The 20,201-nt window shown below is 39.9% G+C and overlaps 1 protein-coding gene across 3 annotated transcripts in view; it reads right to left on the bottom strand.

Annotated features, from left to right (window-relative positions):
* Window positions 1-6,491: 6,491 nt before the first annotated feature.
* NRDE2 (NRDE-2, necessary for RNA interference, domain containing) overlaps window positions 6,492-20,201 on the bottom strand; it is a 77,689-nt gene continuing 63,979 nt past the window's right edge. For all 3 annotated transcript variants that reach the window (XM_044665006.1, XM_044665005.1, XM_044665004.1), the window contains 3 exons: window positions 19,614-19,752; window positions 7,831-7,902; window positions 6,492-7,155 (listed from right to left, as the gene is read on the bottom strand). In XM_044665006.1, coding sequence (XP_044520941.1) covers window positions 7,030-7,155; window positions 7,831-7,902; window positions 19,614-19,752 — 337 coding nt within the window. In that variant the 3' untranslated portion in view covers window positions 6,492-7,029. The remainder of the gene's footprint in view (window positions 7,156-7,830; window positions 7,903-19,613; window positions 19,753-20,201) is intronic.

Raw genomic sequence — 20,201 nt, forward strand, 5'->3', positions numbered from 1 at the left:
AAAAGGAAGCAGAGCTACATCCCTCCCTTCTGCATAACCCCGTCTCCAACTCATTTACCTCAGTTACTCAACATGATCCTATTGGTACTTAGTTTATCTGTGGGCCAGGGGCCTCCCCAGAAAACGGCAGTGTGTCTTTTTTATTCTCAACCTAAGGTTTCATGGGTATAAGGAGTTCCCAGGTGAGGAAATCAGCATGCTTATTAGATCCAGGCACACAGGCAGGCCTGCAGTTGGAAGGACCTGGATTCAGATTTGTCCTCAGATACCTCCTAGCCGTGTGACCCTGGGCAAGTCACTTAACCCCCATTGCCTATTTAATATCCATTCTGAAATAGATGGTAAGGGTTTTAAAAATAAATATGCTAAGCACTGGGGATAAAAAGAAACTCTCCTCCACCCTCAGGGACTTTCCTGGCCAAAGTTGGCTCTTAGTCACAACACCAGAGGTAGCTGCAAGGAACCCACAACACTCCTTCAGATCAACATCCCACCTACTCAGTGTGTGTCTGTGCATGTCCCAAATGAGGGAAGTGGAGCAGGAACCAGCTCAAAATGTAATTGGGAAATATTTAACAAAAGAGATAAACATGCAATAGATCATAGATAATGTTAGTATGTGGTTTTCTAAGTCAGTATTAGTGGCTATTTGAGTGACACTCAGAATTGCTGCCTCTCAAACTGCTCGGGGGAAGAGTGGGGTTTTTAGGAAATGCCTCAAGACACTTCCCTACAAAATACTAAAGAAAGAAAGGTTATTGGCAAGAGAGGCAGGGAGGGAATCATACTATTGGGTCTCCTAAATGCCAGTCCATTGAGTGAGCCAAAAAAAAAAACCAGCCACCAGAAATGTGTTTGGTTGCTATAATGGAAGCCAGAGGAAGCACCTGGTCTCATATCCTTTTTGAGGGCCTCCAGAACCAACTGAACTGGTACTAAAAAGCATAAGGTCAACTCTAAGGGAAGACAAATAATTGAAAACATCTTCCTTTGGGAACCCCCATATGGTTGAGTAAAAATGTCAGCGGAAACAGCCAGGCCCTACTCTGCATCGGACAGTTTGACGCTTATCTGTCCAGAGTTAACAATACTTTGTAAGTCTCGTACTTCCTCTGAATTAAAATTTCTTCCATTGGGTTTGTGCTTTTGGGTAGTAGTCAGAGAAACTGCCGTTGGGGAAACATGTCATAGAAGAGGAAGCACAGGCTCCCCCCCACCCCACCCCCGGCTTCTCCAGTAACGCCCAGGCCTGGACAGGAACCATGCCCATTGGATGCATTCTTCTCTTAATACCTGCCTGAAAGTTAGGTGCCGGAGACACAAGAACACATTAGCACAGTCCCAACGGCAGCGAGCTTGTCCTTGCACCCAGGGGGAAGAGGTTGACATGCCCAATTCTTGAATCCAGGGTTCTCGTTATTCTCCCAGCATCTCTTCTGTTCAACTCAAATGCATGTAGATATTCCCTCCAGCAAAGTACAGACAACCACCTGCCCTTATTCATACTCTTAACCATACAGCAGGGATGTGCTGCTATATGTTTAACAACCAGCTCTCCAGAAAAATAAAGCATGCACTTAGAAGTTTAATCTGCATCGTGAACATTTTCTCCATCACTTTATTAAATCTAGAAAATCAATGAAATAATAAATCAAGCCCGGGTGTGTCCCATTTACCCATTTCTGAGATTTAAACTTAGCTCATGCTAAAAATGGAACTGACTCTTGAGCTATGGTAGGAATTGGCTCCAGCACACCTGTAGAACTCCCTTCCCTTTCCAAGGGATAGGGGGAGGGGAATGCCTCCAGGACCCTTGGGCTATCAGTCACTAATACCTCACCAGGAAGCTGGCCTGTCATCCTCATGCCTTCCATGCCACCGACAGAAAAGAGCAGCTGACTCGGGCCTCCTCTTCTTGGTGCTTCTAAATCAGTGATTGGACACTACCTCCCCCTGGTGGGTGCTGCAGCAATCCAGGGAGGTGGTGATGGCCAAGGGTGCATTTATCTTTCCTATTATTTGCTATTAAAATTTTTTTAAAATTAATTTCCAGAGGCGCTAAGTAATATTTTTTCTGGAAAAGGGGCGGTAGGCCAAAAAAGTTTGGGAACCACTGGTCTAAATGATGCTCTAGGACCATGATGGTGAGCCTATGGCACGAGTGCCAAAGATGGCATACAGAGTGCTCCCTGTGGGCACTCAGTCACCCAACACCTCCCCTCCCCAATTCATTACTAGGAAGACAGAGGGACTTGGGCAGAGCTGCTTCCCTCCCCCTCTCCACACCCTTGCCTTGCTGTCCAGCAGCCAATGGGAGTGCACAGGGGTAAAGTGGGTGGCTCATAGGCAGCAGAACTGGAGGGGATTGGAGCATTCAGGCCACTCCCCTTTCCCACTACCCTCACTAAGGACATTCCTCACTTCCCCCACCCTTCCACCCAGCAGCCCAATGGGAGTGCTTTGTCCCTCCCCTATGGGGGGTAAGAGGGGTACCGGGCGTGCCCAGCACTGGGTGAGAAGATGGGGCATGGCACATGATTTCTCAGTGGAGGAGGGGGCGGCACTCTTTCTTTAAATGGTTGCCATCACTGGCCTAGAATAATATTTTTAAATAATAAGAAATGCTCCATTTCAATTCAAATATAGAATTTTCCCTCCATCCCACTTCATTTGTCATTTTGTTTTTCAGTCAATTAGTCCTGTGCCTCTTGACCCTTTTTGGAGTTTTCTTCACAAAATATGGGTTTGGATTGTCATTTCCTTCTACATATTAACCCTGAGGTGAATAGGCTTGAGTGACTTGCCCAGGGTCACACTCATCTGAGGTCACATCAGTGCTCTGGCCTTCCTGACTCCAGGTCTGGTGTTTTATAAAATGAATTTCTCCAGCTGAGGGGAGTCGTCCCCAAGCCTTCTCTGGGATCTGCCCCCTGCTTCCTGCAGGCTCTCATTTCCCACCTCCAGGAAGGAACATGCACAATGGCCTGAGCCTAGAGGCAGTTATGGTTGGGAGGGCTTTGCACACCCTGGGGCTGCTCAGGGGACAGAACGGAACACACACATTCAGGGCAGCTGCAGTCTCTATGGCCTGTCAGGCTTCTGGGCATGTGTATCTTGGGGAGGAAGTGGGGTGCTGAACCACCCCCAGGCTGGCCCTGTGCTGACTTTTCCCAGGCCTCCAGGGGCCTGAAACTAGGGTGGGGTGATCTGAGCTTTGTCCCAAGGCACCAAAATTGGGTGGCCACAAAAATTTAGCACATGTCCTAGCAGAGGTAAGCTATTATAAGAATAAATTCTCTGTTCCTGGCTGAGTTGATTTAATTATTTTTTCTATTATTTTTAAAACATGATTTGATATCTATAGCATACAAAAGACATTCACACATCATTGATGTTTTTTGCAAAACCATGACATAAGGGGAGGAGGAGAGGGAGTGGTGAGACCCATCAGAATGATGCTGATGTACCTGTGGTAAGAAAGATGGGGGCGTGACTCTGGATTGAGAACCAGGCCTAGAGATGGGAGATCCTGGGTTCAAATATGGCCTCTTCCTAGCTGTGTGACCCTGGGCAAGTCACTCAACCTCAGTCACCTAGCCTTTGCTGCTCTTCTGTCTAGGAATTACTATTAAAACAGAAAATAAGAGTTTAAAAACAAACAAACCTGGTAAAACCTACATGAAATTTTGGGGTGCAACTAGGAGGTTTCAATGGATGATAGCAAAGTCTAGAGACAGGGGGTCCTGGGTTCAAATTTTGGGCAAGTCACTTGACTCCCATTACCTAGCCCTTACCCCTCTTCTGCTTTGGAACCAATACATAGTATTGATTTGAAGATGGAAGGTAAGGGTTTGGGGTTTGTTTTTCAATTGCTTTCAGAATGGTTGTACCCATTCATTGATTCAATCATTTGCCTTGGAGCCAATACACTGTATGAAGGTGAGGATCTAAAAAAATGTTGATGATAAATACTTAGGGGGGTTGGTCAAAGGCCTGACCTTCCATTATGAGCAGCCATCTTCCCGGTAATTAGCAGAACAGTGAGTTTATAGCATCATTAAAAATGTATATCTTGGGATCAGAGGTTGAGCCCATTTGGCCCAACTCCCTTGTAATAATAATAGCAAACACAGAGAACTTTAAGGTTGTCAAAGCGCTTTACATACAGAATCTCATTTGAACCTCACAACCACCTGGTGAAGGGCTTTGATGATGCCCATTTTACAGATGCGAAAATGAAGACACAGGGTGGTTAAGGGATTTGCCTAGAGTCACATGGCTAGTGTCTGATGTAAGATTTGAACTCAGGTCTTCCAGACTCCAACTCTAGGCCTCCAGCCACTGGATTGCCTCAGGTGATTTTGCAAATGCAAGAGATCTTGCATCAATCCTGCATTACATCAGTGATTTGGAGGGGGTCTGCCTGCTCTGCACTGCACTGCCTTCGGGTCTGGCCTCGTTTCTGCCAGACCTAAACAAACGATCCCAGATGTGGCATAGAGCAGAGGGTGGCTCTCTGCACCGCCCTCCTCCACATACCCCTCCTGGCTCTGGGCACGACACTGGCAGACCATCGACGGTCCTGGGGGAGAGAAAGGACATTCCTTGAGCGGATGGGGCCAGCCCAGGACCCTGGATGCAGCCAGCAGCCAGGCCTGTGGGTGCTGTGGCCCTGGCCACCAAAGACCCAGAAAGGAAAGTGGTGGCAGCAAGTGCCTGGCCATCAAAGCCAAAGTGTTTGGCATCAGGAACTTTTATGATGTTATTGGGGAAAAGGACACTCGAGAAGGGTCAGGGGCAGCTCCTGCTCTGCCGCCACCCCCAAGGAGCGAGGGCTTTCCCACGGACTCGCAGCGGAAGTCTTCCAGAGGCTTCTCTCCTACCATTAAAATGGGAGTTTCTTGGGAGCAGGGGCTATCGCACTCTCTATTTGTTCCCTCCCGGATAAAAGCCGATTTCTTAACTTCGGTGCAGTCACTCGCTAATGGGTACATCTGTGTGAATGTGCCGAGGTCTGGGCCTCCAAGCAGTCTTCGTCCTCTTGACACCTGGGGAAGTCAGGGAGGCTGTAGGTGGCAATGGGTTTGGAGATGCAGATTCCTGAGGCAGTGGTGAGTGGAGCTCAGCCCCTCTGGGAACCTGCAGGGGTGTGAGTGATGGAGGTTCTCTGGAGGGGTTCTTAACCTGTGATCCATGAACTAAAAAAAAATGATGACTGAATTTCAGCATATTAAGTTTCCATTGGAATCCTATGTACTTTCTTTCAGGCATTTAAAAACATTATTCTAGGAAGTGGCGCGGTGGGCTTCCTCAGCTGCCAAAGGGGTCCAAGACACACACACACACACACACACACACACACACACGGAAAGCACCTCTCCTAGGCAGGAGATCTTAGCCGGCATAATTTCTGGAGTGACCCCAGGTCTGTAAGCCATTTGGGAAGACGGTGAAGGAAATAAATCCAAATTGGCAGAGATCTGAGTCCCTGGCAAATAATGGGGGAAGGAAGGACTGGAGAGGAAGGTATGGACCCAAGAACTGGTATGTGAAAGTGTGTGTGGCTACGGTAGATGAGTCCACTGGAACAAATACTATAGTGGAAAAAACAATACATGATGGCCCAGAAATAGAACTTCAAAGTTAAAAACAAACCGTCATCTGGAACATGATGGAATTCTAGGTCAAAGACCTTGACGTTGGAACCAAGTTCTATCCCAGGGATAGCAGAGCCTGATGCAAGGAGCATGCCCTCTCCTCGCTACTAGCTGGGAAACCTTGTTTAGAATAGCAGTGGGAAAACTGCTCAACTATGGTTAAAGGCTAGGCTAAAACGAAAACTTATTTTTATATAGCCATAGGGAGGCAACATGGCGGTCTGAGCATAGAGAAGACCTGAAGATTTCCTCTCCTCTCTATCACTCCCTTGCTGTGCAACCTTGGTTATCCTTAACCTCTCTGACCCTTTTTCCTTATCAATAAAATGAGGTGGATGGCCAGATGATCTCAAAGGCTTTTCAAACTAAAAGACAAGATGGCAGCACAATATGGCAGCCAGAGAACTAGAATTAGAAGAACAGGGTTCAAATCCCAGCTTTGCCCAACTTTGCCATGGGAACCTCAGTAGTGGGAGAGGAGGGGAGAGCTCTCTGGGACTCAGTTTCCTTATCTGTAAAAACTGAGGGTGCTGGGGCAGCTGGGTAGCTCAGTGGATTGAGAGCCAGGCCTAGAGACGGGAGGTCCTAGGTTCGGATCCGGCCTCAGACACTTCCCAGCTGTGTGACCCTGGGCAAGTCACTTGACCCCCATTGCCTACCCTTACCACTCTTCCACCTATGGGTCAATACACAGAAGTTAAGGGTTTAAAAAATTAAAAAAAAAAAAAACTGAGGGTGCTGAACTAAAATGGTCCTTTCTAGCTCTAGATCCATATTCTTTAGAGTATATGAAATACAGAAGTTGCTCTGTACATAAACTTATTTGCTGTAAAACACAAGTGTTTGCTATAGTGAAATGTAGTCTATAACAGCCTCTATATGGCATAAAAAAAAAGACCCCTGAGATGATGGCCATGATTTTAGATCTTTAACCCCAAACTCATCCATAACTCCAATCTAATTCAGGCTAAGAGGCAAGTGTACTTGGCTCCTGATCTTCCAATCAACTAAGGACATACATGATGCTGACCAAGATAACCTGCCTGGGCTATAGAATGAACCACACTGATCAGAGGCTTTCAAGGGAACCAGCTACAAAAGATTTATTATTCATCCCCGAGTTTGCATTTCTATACATATATACATGACATTCACATATATAATCTATAAAACAACTAGGTTTTATGTAAATAAAACATCTAAACATATGCAGGATGTGATTGACACATAATACTGGGCTGGAACCCTGGAAAACTAAAACAAGAAAGAAAGAAAAGAAGAGCTTCCTAGTCCGAGTTTCCCAACTTGTGTGTGCCAAATTTACCAAAAGACTATCAAGGCTCAATCTTAAAGACATGAATTCCACTCCTCATCAATCTTCCAAGAGAAGCTCCAGCTCTTCTATTGGTACTCGAACTCTCAACTCCTTCTCGGTCATCAGATCCAGGATTTCCTGCATTTGATCAGGAAAATAATCCACTGCATCCATATACAGCACCTAAAACAACAACAACAAAAAAAAAGATTAAGGGGATAGAAAAAATAATTTATACCTTATAAATTTTTTTAATTCCAATAAACAAAGGCCAAAAAAAAAAAAAAAGAACTATTTGGAAAGAAGGAGGAATTAAACTTTCTTCTAACAGCTTCAACTAACAGGATAAGAGCAAGGCCCCTTTCTTCTTCTTCCCCTGCCTGTATGCCGGTACAACGAGAAGTCTCTTTTAGGCAGGATACTCAAAACAACAAAATAAAATGGTGTCTAAGTGGGAATATTCTCAAATACAGGCAGAAAGGAGTAGTCGATCAGCAACAATATTTATAAACATTATAAGAGTGGGATGCAAAACCTAAGGTGAATGCACAATCTGCAGTTAGGATGATTCCAGAATCTGGGGTGAGATAATAAAAACAGTGAGGAAACAATCCTCCCCCGAACCCCATAAAAAGCAATTCTTTCTTCAAACTTTAAATTAAAGGGATGTGAAGAGGAAAAACAAGTGTCACATTAAAGGATAAATTCCCAATAGGATATACAATATTATCCACTGTAGCCATGTTTTTCCTAAAACAGGCCATCAGCAACAGGCAGGGAAGAGCCTCCCCAACAGACAGAGATGATGTAACTTCAAGCTGAGACTCAGTCGTGCATCAGCCTTTATTTTTAACCTACCTTTGCCCAAGGACAGTGCTGGAGTGCTCTGTAAAACACACCTTTGCTTCTTTCTTTGTTTCCTAGAGAAACCTAAAGGGGCAAAGAAGGGGAGAAAAAAAGAAAGAAGCAGGGTAGTCTGTAATTAGGCAGCTAGAGCCAAAAATCCTACACTGACCTAAAAAACTCACAATAGCTACATCTTGACAATCCAAGCTCTAACAGTGGTCAACTCTACCATCCAGACACAGTGAAACAACTTAATGAACTCTGGTGGTTTCCCATCACCTCTAGGATAAAAAATAAAATCTGTTTGACGTTTAGAGCCCTTCACAACCTTGCTACCTTTCCCCCTCACTCCATCCCTTTCTCATCTTCTCATACCTCACTCCCTGATATACTCTTCAATCTGGTGACACCAGCCTCTGTGATATTTTGTGAACAAGATGCTCCATCTGTCAGCTCCAGGCACTTTCTCTGGCTATCCCCCATGCCTAGGCTTTGTCTCCTTGGCTCTGATTGCTGACTTCCATGGCTTCCTTCAGATCCCCACTAAAATCCCAACTCCTACAGAAAGCCTTTCCTAATTCCTCTCAGTTCTAGTCCTTTCCTCTGTTATTCCCCATTTATCTTGTATATTGCTTGTTTGTACATATCTGTTTGCAAGTTGTCTCCCCATTAGACTATAAGCTCCTGACGGCAGAGACTTCCTTTTGCCCCCATCTTTATCCCCAGCACTGGTACACAGTAGGTACTTAATAATGCTTATGCACTGACTGACTGAAAACAGACTGGCACCATCTTCAAAGCCTTGTTTACAGCCAAAATATTCTATAAAATTATCAGTTATTTATAAGAAATTGGCAGTGATGGGTTATTAGAGTTTCCTTTCAGAGCAATTGGGATGTGGGGCTGTTAGAGGCAGATCTGTGTTACAAATGAGAATTTAGGAAAGAAATTGTAGCTGCTGGTGAAGGGGCACAAAAGAACCAAGGGGGCAAGTCAACAACCAAGTAATGTTAAGTGCTAGTTTTCTCCCCCTGTAGAACTTAACCTCCTTGAGGGCAAGGGCTGTCATTTAAATTTTTATATCCTTAGCACACAGCATGGTGCCTGGCATATAGCAGGCACTTAATTCAATGCTAATAGAATTGAAATTTTTAAAAAGGGGAGGGAGGAAGGGAGGGAGGATGTGAGGGAAGGGAAGGGAAGGGGAGGGGAGGGGAGGGGAGGGGAGGGGAGGATTTTTTTTCACTGATCTGTTCTCCTCCATTAGATTATGTTTCCGAAATATGGAAGGCCTTTCTATTGTACAGGTATCTATCTGTTAAGTAGATCATAGAATCATAGGCTTAGAACTAGAAAAGAATTTAAAGATCAGAGTCTCCACCCCTCATTTTTACAGATAAGAAAACTAAGCTGAGGAAGGTTGTGACTTGCTCAAGATAAAAAAGCTATGGGTTAGAGGTAGAATCTGAACCCAGGACCTCTTGACTGCAAAGCCAGTCACAGTACCACAATGCCTTCCTGAGAGTGAATGTTCTTGACTGTCTTGATTGAGATGATCAAGACTAATCTAGTAAGAAAATCCAAATCATTTAAAGATCTGTTTCTTCCTCTTCTAAGTTCTTCTTCCTCTCCTCATCAAACACATAGTGTTGCTTTTTTAAATCAAACCCATACAGACTAATTATGGTCAGGTAAAACCATGGAAGAGCCCATTAATTCCATTAAATACTTAAATCAAAATCAATGCCTAATAGCTTCTTGTAAATGAGAACTGGTAAAAAAAGCAAGAATCCCTGGGGGACTGGGACTGGGATCATGTTCTTCACTCCCTCACTCATTCATTTGCTCAATAGAAACACTGAAACCTACGAATATTCCCCTAGAAAGAACATTTTCTATGTCTGAATCCCTCTCTTCCTACTATAACCCAAAATAATTACCAGGTACCTTCAGATATCTCCTCCTTTTCTTCTTACTACTTTATAGATGCTATTTGAATTTAATTCACTTTTTCACAAAAAGTATGGGAGAAGGGGAGGAGAATATGCTTTCCAGACTTTCTCAAAAATCACCAACAAATTTCATGGCTATTTCCAGAAATACAACCTATCCAAGTGCAACAGTAGTAATACCCTCTCTCTTCAGTCTTCTTTTGAGAATATGCCCAGTTACCCAGATAGATGAAATAAATACCTAAGTATAAAAAAGCAAGGATTAACAGTTGGTCAAAATCTCTGAGCAAATGGTGGCTATTGGATTGGTTTGTTTGTTTGTTTGTTTTTTAAAGAAAAACCCAAATTGTCATACACTGAGATGAACCTGGAAAGGTTTTTCTCCTCTGTGACTAGAATATTGCCCAAATCAAAAAGTCGATGGAAAATGACATCTGAATTTTCTTCCCACATCTTCTTTACTTATTCTCTAAAAATCACTAATTCTAAGAATAGGAGATTCTTGCTAAGCTCCTGAGTATAGGCCTTCCTTATTATTAGATTCAACTTAGCCCTTTCAATTCAATAAACACATCTTAAGTATATGCAAAGTACTAATGCTGGTCCCAGTAAAGGATACAAAGATGAATGAGATGTTTCCTGCCCTTGAAAAGCTTACAATTTTGTATACATAAATGACTATAATGCCAAGAAGAAACCTAACTGCATGCAGAAAATACAAAGTACTGTTTATGAGCATTCCAAGAAGGGAGATGCTTCTGGGGGAGGTGGGAAGGTGCAGGGAGACATCCAAGATGGCTTCTAGAGGAAGCAGCACTGGAACTAGGCCTTGATGGATGGGTAATCCCTCATTTTGATAACTAAAATCTTTCAAGGTTAAGTGCAAAGATGTCATTATACTAAGTGGACATTGTCTTTGTTTTAAACCATTATCCTCTGTCTTAGTATCAGTTCTAAGACAGAAGAACAGTAAGGGCTAGGCAGTTGGGGTTAAGTGACTTGCTCAGGTTCACACAGCAAGGAAGTGTTTGAGATCAAATTTGAACCCAGGACCTCCTGACACCAGGCCTGGTACTCTATCCACTGTGCTACCTAGCTGCCTCAACATTATCTTTTTTTATATCAATTAGATCTAAGAACTTGGAAGGCTAATTAGTATCACACAAACTTTGGAAGACTAAGTAAAACTTAAAGAAAACTGTGTATAGCAAGGACCAGCTACTTAAACTCAGTTCCTCATATGAGTAATTCTCTCAATGATTTATTTTTAAAATCACAGATTCTTAGGAAAACCAACAAGTCCAAGTCTGGACCAACAAGCAACAACCCTAAAGATCTGACCAACTTTTTTGTAAGATGTTCACTAACTTTCTAGAGATAGAGTATGCTTAACTGTTCATGTCCAGCTATCCATCTAAAGGAGCCATACACTAATTAGAGATGTTTTTAGTTTCAGTTTCTTCTGTTTTCTCATCTGATGGGCACCCATTGCCTGTACTTGGAGAAAAGAAGCTTTTCTAAGAAAATGAAATGACTAAAGTTTCCCAGGCTCTTAAGACATTTTTTTCTTGCCTCAATGGGAAACAAATTAGGACTGTTGACAATTTGTATGGTGTTACAAAAAGTAAATTTGATAAAATAGTGCTGTCAAATCACTAAAAATATTACATCTATAAAATAATCATATGAGTGCTCATACAAGACTGACAATAGATGAGATGGGTACACTGATTCATCAAATGGGGAAGGGTAAAATGAAAAGGAATTTTCTCCTGCCATCAACATTTGAAAATAGTAGTCTGGAATTATACTGACTTCTGTCTGTAATTGGCAAAAGGGAGGGGAAATTATATGGGAGGATAGCAAAATCAGATCCCACATTTAACAAGCCAGAAGTGCCATTCCCACAATTTCTGTTTACTGATGTTTCTTTTCTCAAACAAAACCAAGTTGTTTTCTTTGCACTTTCAGCAGATAAACAGATTCTACACAATCCCAACCTGAAAATAGCTAAGTCACTGCAATCAAAACAGTAAAAGTTTGGAACAGTCTCCTGGTAATTCTTTATATAAGTAAAAGATTTTAAAGCTATAATTTAATATCATTTAGCCTGCAGTGTGTGAATTTCAGCCATTTCTTTAGTCCAGCTAACTTCTTCATGGCCAATCCCTCCCTTTCCTAACCTCTTAAGGGCAGTGATGGACAAACTTTTTAAAGAGGGGGCCAAAGGAAAGGAAATGTTCGTCTGTCAGTCTGTTTCTAAGGCAACTCTTTCAAAGTTTCATTGTATTGTATCTTACTCATTGTATTCATCAGATTAGGAATAATGTCATAGCCTGATAGAACATTTCAGGGGGCCACATCTGGCCCACAGGCTATAGTTGGTACCCATCACTGACCTAGGGCATTTACTATCTCTCCTATGCTTTTCAGCATTTAATGACATTCTATCTTGGATCTTTGGATAAGAAATCAGGGATCAATTAGTAGTCTAACAGGCTAGCCAGTTTTTAATATGTCAGACAAGCTCACCTGCTTGGTAAGAATCACAGAACTTTAGAAATTAAAAAGGTCTCAAAAAAAATCACCTATAACAATCCTCTCCTTATTTGACAGATAAGAATACTCAGGCCCAAGTAGATGGAGTAAACTGGTAAAAGGTCATATAACCAGCTAGTGACAAATCTACAAATCAAGACATTTAGCCAATCTCAGCCTCAGTTTCTTCACCTGTAAAACAAGGAAGTTCAGATTAAGTGACCTCTATGGTCTCTTCGGGCTCTAAATCTATGATCCTATTTCTTAACTATGATTAGCATCTCATCTGTTGGCACCAATTGGCTAGCCTCAAGGGTTCTCATGGCCTTCTCATTGCAGGATCTATGAGGACCTGGGCCTAGAAAACAAGGTCCTTTGAAATCTGGTTCTAATTTCCCTTTCCAGAGCTATTTCTCACTTCTTTCCTCATAAACTCTGAGAAACTGGACTACTCACCATTCCCTACTCTGTTCTCTCCTACCTCTTCTTTTGTCTATACTGTCCCCATGCTTGGAATGTGCTCCTCACTGGCTCTACCTGCTGAAATTCTTTCTTTCAAGGTCCAAGTTTAGATGTCAGCTCTTCTTGCCTCTGATCTTCCTCACTGTCTAGTTGAAATTTTCATAGTACTCCATACTCTTCCTATGCATTTTTATTTGAAATACAAGTGTCTCTATCTTATCTGCCCTACTAGATTATAAACTTCTTGAGGGCAGGCTTTGTGTCTTATTCATCTTTGTATCCCCAGCACCTAATGCAGTGAGCAAACAAGCAAACAATATTTATGCCATAAATGCTTCGCTCATGCACAGACTCTTGGTGCAATGGTATGGGTACATCATTCCCTTCTTGGACCTATAATGACTCCCCAGTTTCTTACCCTCTATTTGTTTCTAGTCTTAAATTCTATGTCTATTTCTAAATTTGTAGTTAACACTTCATTTGTTTCTAATCTCCTTTGCCTGGCCTTCAAAGTCTTCCATAATCTGACTCTATTATACTTTTCTTATCTCTCTATTGTGTACAATGTTCTCCTGGTTCTGCATCAATTTATTAAGGTTCTCCCAGTTCATATAGAAATACTCCAGATCATTACTCTGCATAGCACAATAGTACTCCATCACCAATAGATACCACAGTTTGTTCAGCCATTCCCCAATCGAAGGACAACCCCTTATTTTCCAATTTTTTTTTGCCATAAAGAGCCTGGCTATAGATATTTTTGTACAAGTATTTTTCCTTATTATCTCATTGGGATACAAACCTCGTAGTGGTATTACTGGACCAAAGGGTATGCTTTCTTTTAAACCCCTTTGGGCATAGTTCCAAGTTGCCTTCCAGAATGGTCAGGTTAATTTGCAACTCCACCAACAATGGATTAGTGTCCCAATTTTGCCACAATCCTTCCAACATTTATTATTTTCCTGTACAGTCATATTGGACAATCTGCTAGATGTGAGGTGATACCTCAGTGTTGTTTTAATTTGCATTTCTCTAATTACAAGAGATTTAGAACACTTTTTCATGTGCTTATTGAAAGTTTTGATTTCTTTATCTGAAAACTGCCTATTCATGTGCCTTGACCATTTTTCAATTGGGGAATGGCTTGATTTTTTTGTACAAATGACTTGGGTCCTTATAAATTTGAGAAATTAGACCTGTGAGAGGTTTTTGTTATAATTTTTTTCCCAGTTGCTTCCCTTCTAACTTTGGTTGCACTGGTTTTGTTTGTACAGAAATTTTTTAATTTAATGTAATAAAAATCATTCATTTTACATTTTGTAGTGTTCTCTATCTCTTATCTGATCTTAAATTCCTTCCTTTCCCATAGATCTGACAGATACTATGTTCACCTAATTTTTTTTATGATTTCCCTCTTTATATTTAAGTCATTTACCCATTCTGAATTAATCTTGGTATAAGGTGTGAGATGTTGATCTAAACATAATCTCTCCCATATTGTTTTCCAATTTTCCAGCAGTTTTTGTCAAATAGTAGGTTCTTGTCCCAAAAGCTGGGATCTTTGGGTTTATCGAACTATATTGCTGCTGTCACTTACCCCAAGTCCCCCCCACTGATCCACCCTTCTATCTCTAAGCCAGTACCATATTGTTTTGATTATCACTACTTTATAGTATAGTTTGAGATTTGGCAACTCTAGGCCTCCATCCTTCACATTTTTTTTATTAGTTCCTTTGATATTCTTGATCTTTTATTTTTCCAGATGAACTTTGTAATAATTTCTTCTAATTCTATAAAAAAATTTTTGGTAGTTTGATAGGTACGGCATTGAATAAGTAAATTAATTCAGGTAGGATTATCATTTTTATTATATTAGCTTGTCCTACCTATGAGCAACTGATGTTTTTCCAATTATTTAGATCTAGTTTTATTTGTGTAAAGTGTTTTTTGTAGTTATGTTCATATAATTCCTGAATTTGTCTTGACAAATAGATTCCAGGTATTTTATATTGTCTAGAGTGATTTCAAATGGAGTTTCTCTTTCTAACTCTTGCTGCTGGGTTTTGGTGGAAACATAAAGAAATGCTGATGATTTATGTGGGTTTATTTTGTACCCTGAAACTTTGCTAAAGTTATTATTTTTATTAGCTTTTTAATGGATTTACTTGTATTTTCTAGATATATCATGTCATCCACAAAGGATGATAGTTTAGTTTCCTCAGTGCCTACTTTGATCCCTTCAATTTCTTTTTCTTCTCTAATTGCTACTGCTAGTGTTTCTAGTATAATATTAAATAGTAGTGGGGATAATGGGCATCCCTGCTTCACACTCCTGATCTTATTGGGAAGGCATCTAACTTATCCCCATTGTAGATGATACTTGCTGATGGTATTAAATAAATACTATTCATTATTTTGAGGAGGGACTCTTCTATTCCTATAATTTCTAGTGTTTTCAATAGGAATGGATGTTATATTTGGTCAAGGTCTTTTTCGGCATCTATTAAGATAATCATGTGATTTCTATTAGTTTGGTTGTTCATATGGTCAATTATGTGGGTGCTTTTCCTATATTGAACCATTCTTTTTTCTTTTTTTTTTAAACCCTTACCTTCCATCTTAGAATTCATATTATGTATTGGTTCTAAGGCAGAAGAGTGGTAAGGGGTAGGGGGCTAATGAGGGTTAAGTGACTTGCCCAGGGTCACACAGCTATGAAGTGTCTGAGGCCACATTTGAACCCAGGATCTCCCAGTCTGTGGGCCTGACTCTCAATTCACTGAGCCACCCAGCTGCCCTCTATTAAACCATTCTTACATTCCTGATATAAATCACAACTGGTCATAGTGAATAATCCTTGTGAATTTGCTGTAGCCTGTTAGCTAGTATTTTATTTAATATTTTTGCATCTATGTTTATTAAGGATATTGGTTTATAGTTTTCTTTCTCTGTTTTTGGTCTTCCTAGCTTGAGAATCAGTATCATATTTATATCATAAAAAAAAATTTGGTAAGACTCCTTCTTTGTCTATTTTGTCAAATAGTTTGTAGAGTATTAAGATTAACTGATCATTAAGTGCTTAAGAGAATTCACTTGCCCTGGTGATTTTTTCTTAGGGAGTTCCTTGATGGCTTGTTCAATTTCTCTTTCTGATATGGGATTATTTAAGTATTCTATTTCCTTTTCTGTTAATCTAGGCAATTTATATTTTTGTAAATATTCATCCATTTCATCTAGATTGTCATATTAATTGTCATCTAATTGGGTGAAATAGCTCTTAATGATTGCCTTAATTTCCTCTTCATTAGAGGTTAGAACACTCTTTTCATTCATGATACTGTTAATTGAGTTCTCTTCTTTCTTTTTTAAATTAGATTAACTAATACTTTAATTAACTAATACTTTTATTTGTTTTTTTTTTCAAAATACCAGTTCCTAGTCTTATTTATTCAATAGTTCTTTTACTTTCAATTTTTTTCATTTCTCCTTTGATTTTTAGAATTTCCAATTTGGTCTTCATCTGAGAGTTTTTCATTTGTTCATTTTCTAGTTTTTTTAGTTGCATGCCTAATTCATTAATATCCTCTTTCCCTTTTTTTGTTAATATTGGCACTCAGGAACATAAATCCCCCCCCCCCCCCTGAGTACTGCTTTTGCTGTATCCCATAAATTTTGATATGCTGTTTCCTCATTGTCATTCTCTTCAATGAAATCAGTCATTGTTTCTATGATTTGTTCTTTAACCCAACTGTTTTGGAGAATAAGATTATTTGATTTCCAAATAATTTTTAATTTGCATCTCCATGTACCCTTACTAACTATAATTTTTATCACATTATGATCTGAAAAAAGTTGCATTTATTATTTCTGCTTTTCTGCATTTGTTTGCAATGTTTTTATGCCCTAGTACATGGTCAATCTTTGTAAATGTACCATGTGCTGCTGAAAGGAAAGTATATTCCTTTTTTATCCTTATGTACTTTTCTCCATATATCTATTAACTCTAATTTTTCTAAAATTTCATTCACATCTCTTACTTCTTTCTTATTTTTTGGTTTGATTTACCTAGATCTGATAGAGGAAGATTGAGGTCTCCCACTAGTAGTTTTACTATCTATTTCCTCCTTAAGCTCCAATAGTTTCTTCTTTAAAAATCTGGATGCCATTCCATTTGGTGCATCCATGTTGAATACTGATATTTCTTCATTGTCTATACTGCCTTTTATCAGGATATAATTACCTTCCTTATCTCTTTTAATCAGATCTATTTTTACTTTGGCTTTAACATAAATCATAACTGCAACTCCTGCCTTCTTTTTCTTAGTTGATGCCCAATAAATTCTGCTCCAGCCTCTTACCTTTACCCTGTGTGTGTCTACCTGCCTCATGTGTGTTTTTTGTAGACAACATATAGGTAGGATTTTGGTTTTTAATCCACTCTGCTATCTGCTTCTGTTTTATGGATGAGTTCATCACATTCACATTCAGAGTTATGATCACCACCTGTGTATTCCCCATCATTTTGATTTCCTCTTCTAATCCTGCCCTTTCTGCTGTCACTATTTCTTCCAGAACAATGTTTTGCTTTTAATTAGTCCCCCTTTTCCCCACCCTTATTTTACTTTCCTTCCCACCCCCTCCCTTCTTATTCCTCTCCTATTTCTCTTTAAGGTCTATTAATTGCCCCACCCCCAACCTTTCCCTCCCTTTTAATACTCCCTGCCCTTCCCCCCCTTCCTTATTCCCTTTTAAGTTCTCTGTAGGGTAAGACAGAATTCTATACCCCAATAGATCTGGCTGTTCTTCCCTCTCAGAACTAATTCCACTAAGATTAGGTTTACCTGTCACCACTCTCTTCTTCCCCTTCTTATAATAGTATTCGCCTCACCTCCCCCTGCCATACGTCTCTTTAGTGGTATAATTTATCCTATTTTACTTCTTCCTTTGAGTTTCTCTTAGGACCATCTTCTTTTTTGTCACCTCCCCCACAAAAAACTTTTCTGTCTGAAATATACTCCTTTGCCTGTTGACATCTTCCCTATTTTTCAAGGACCAGCTAAAATGCCATCACCTCCAAGAATCTTAATTCCTGATTCCCTCTACTTAGAAGTGACTTCTCCATCTAATTTCATAACATTTTATTCTCTCATTCAATTACATTTTAACATGTGTCATATTTATCTGTGTCTATATACTATTTCCCCCTAATAAACTATAACCTCTCCTTCACATCCTATCATCTTTGTGTCTCTCCCTGACCCTAGTATACTATATTAAAAACAGAAATGTAATATTTGTTGAATGAATGTTGAATTTTAAAAAATTAAACCATATACAACATTTTATAATGATCCAGTCATATATTTTTAAATGATCATAAAAGATAATTGAGATCTTTAATCCACATTTAAGATAACAAATCAAATTTCTTTATTTAAATACATGTAAAGATAATCAGGGCCTTGAAATTCTGAAAAGCAGAAGAGTAGAGAATCAAATCACTGTTAAGAGTTGAACCCTGAAAACATAGGTCAAATTGATTCCTTTATTCTAACGACTCAGGAAAAAATTAAAATTTGGTTTTAATTTACAATCCAAATTATCTACATTCCAGTCAGTTACAAAGTTTTATTAATTCATCCATACTTATTTCATGAATCTATTTCCTCCTATTCCTTCCCTTACCTTGTTCTTATCACCCCTACAACATCCATGATCCTGAGAGGGGTTAAAGCTGCATCACAGAATTCCCCTCATCTAAAATAGTATAAATGCCTTTAGTTTCTTTTATCTAATCCATTTGTCATATAGTAAACAAATTAATCTCTGACTGTACAACCCCTTCTTAAAAAACTCTCAGTTGCTTCACACTGTCTATAGCAGTGGTTCCCAAACTTTTTTGGCCTACCACCCCCTTTCCAGAAAAAATATTACTTAGCCCCCTGGAAATTATTTTTTTTTATTTTAATAGCAATTAATAGGAAAGATAAATGCACCTGTGGCCATCACCGCCCCACTGGATCGCTGCAGCACCCACCAGGGGGTGGTGGCACCCACTTTGGGAATCACTGGTCTATAGGATAAAATAGAAAAGCTCTAGCATTTGAGACCTGCCAGCCTCTGCCCTCCAATCCACCTTTCCACTCTCCTTTCTCATTACTCCTCCCTTCACCTATTCTGTGTCTAACCAACCACTACACTGTTCTCAGCTCTCATCTGGGTCCATCGGTTCTGGATATTCATGCTATCCATCTCCCCTTGAACCCATTTTCTCTACATCTTCACTTGCTGAAATCCTTTTCTTTCTCCATGACCCAGCCTTCTTCCAGGAAGCCTTCCTTGAACTCCCTAACTTGAAAATGTTCTTTCCCTTAACATTTTTTAAAATTCTTACCTTCTGTCTTAGAACCAATTCTAAGACAGCAAAATGGAAACAGCTAAGCAATTGGCATTAAGTGACTTGCCTAGGGTCACACAGCTTATAAGTATCTGAGGCCAGATTTGAGACCAGGAATTCTTGTCTCTGGGCTTGAAGCAGTCTCCATAGAGCATCTAGCTGCCCCTCCCTTAACATTTTAAAAACATTATATTTAGACTTCTGCTTTACACATATCACAATCTGCTTTGTGGTGTCTATATTTGCATTCAAGTCTTGCCCTTGATTGCAAAGACCATTTTGTTTTTCATTTTTGGATCCCTAATACCTAGCCCACCCACTATCTAAAACATAATAGTTTGTGGAACTAAATTGGTTAACTGTACACAAATAATTATTCCTATTATTAGTTTCTAGGTCAAAACTCTTACAAAGTAAGAGAAAGCCCTAAGTTTTAAATTTCTTACCAGAAAATTCAAATACATCCTCCATAATAAGGGGCAGTTGCTGCCATTATCACTCTGAATTGCATTTTCAAACAAGGCTTTGATTCTATTTGATAAACCTGTTTCAGGAATTGTTGAATGGATTTCTCCAGCATCCACACTATAAGAAAAAATAAAATAGAAAGACTTTTGAGAACTAAAGAGAAAAATTACTTTGACTTATTGCCTAAGAAGAAAGATAAATGTTGATAACAATAAGCTCCAATTACAATTAGAGATGATTGCAATTACCCAATATAATTCAAAGAACATGTCTTATATAAATTTCATATTTTTTTCTTTAACTTTTTCAAAACTTTAATTAACTAATTAATTATTTTAAAGACTGAATCTCCCTACCTTGCCTAGGTTGGAAGTGCAGGGGCAAACCTTTTCAACTCTGACCTGCTTTGTTTCCAACCTGAGCTGGTTTACCTCTCCTCAGGCAAATTGGGTCCCCAAGCATCCACTCGAGAGTGTAGGTTTAGTGTGGACATCTGAATGGCTTAACCTATGCCAGTTGAGAACTCCACAGCTTAAGTGATCCTCCAGTCTCATTCTCCTCAGAAA

This window comes from Gracilinanus agilis, chromosome 2 (genome assembly GCF_016433145.1).
Source record: "Gracilinanus agilis isolate LMUSP501 chromosome 2, AgileGrace, whole genome shotgun sequence".
Lineage (NCBI taxonomy): Eukaryota > Metazoa > Chordata > Mammalia > Didelphimorphia > Didelphidae > Gracilinanus > Gracilinanus agilis.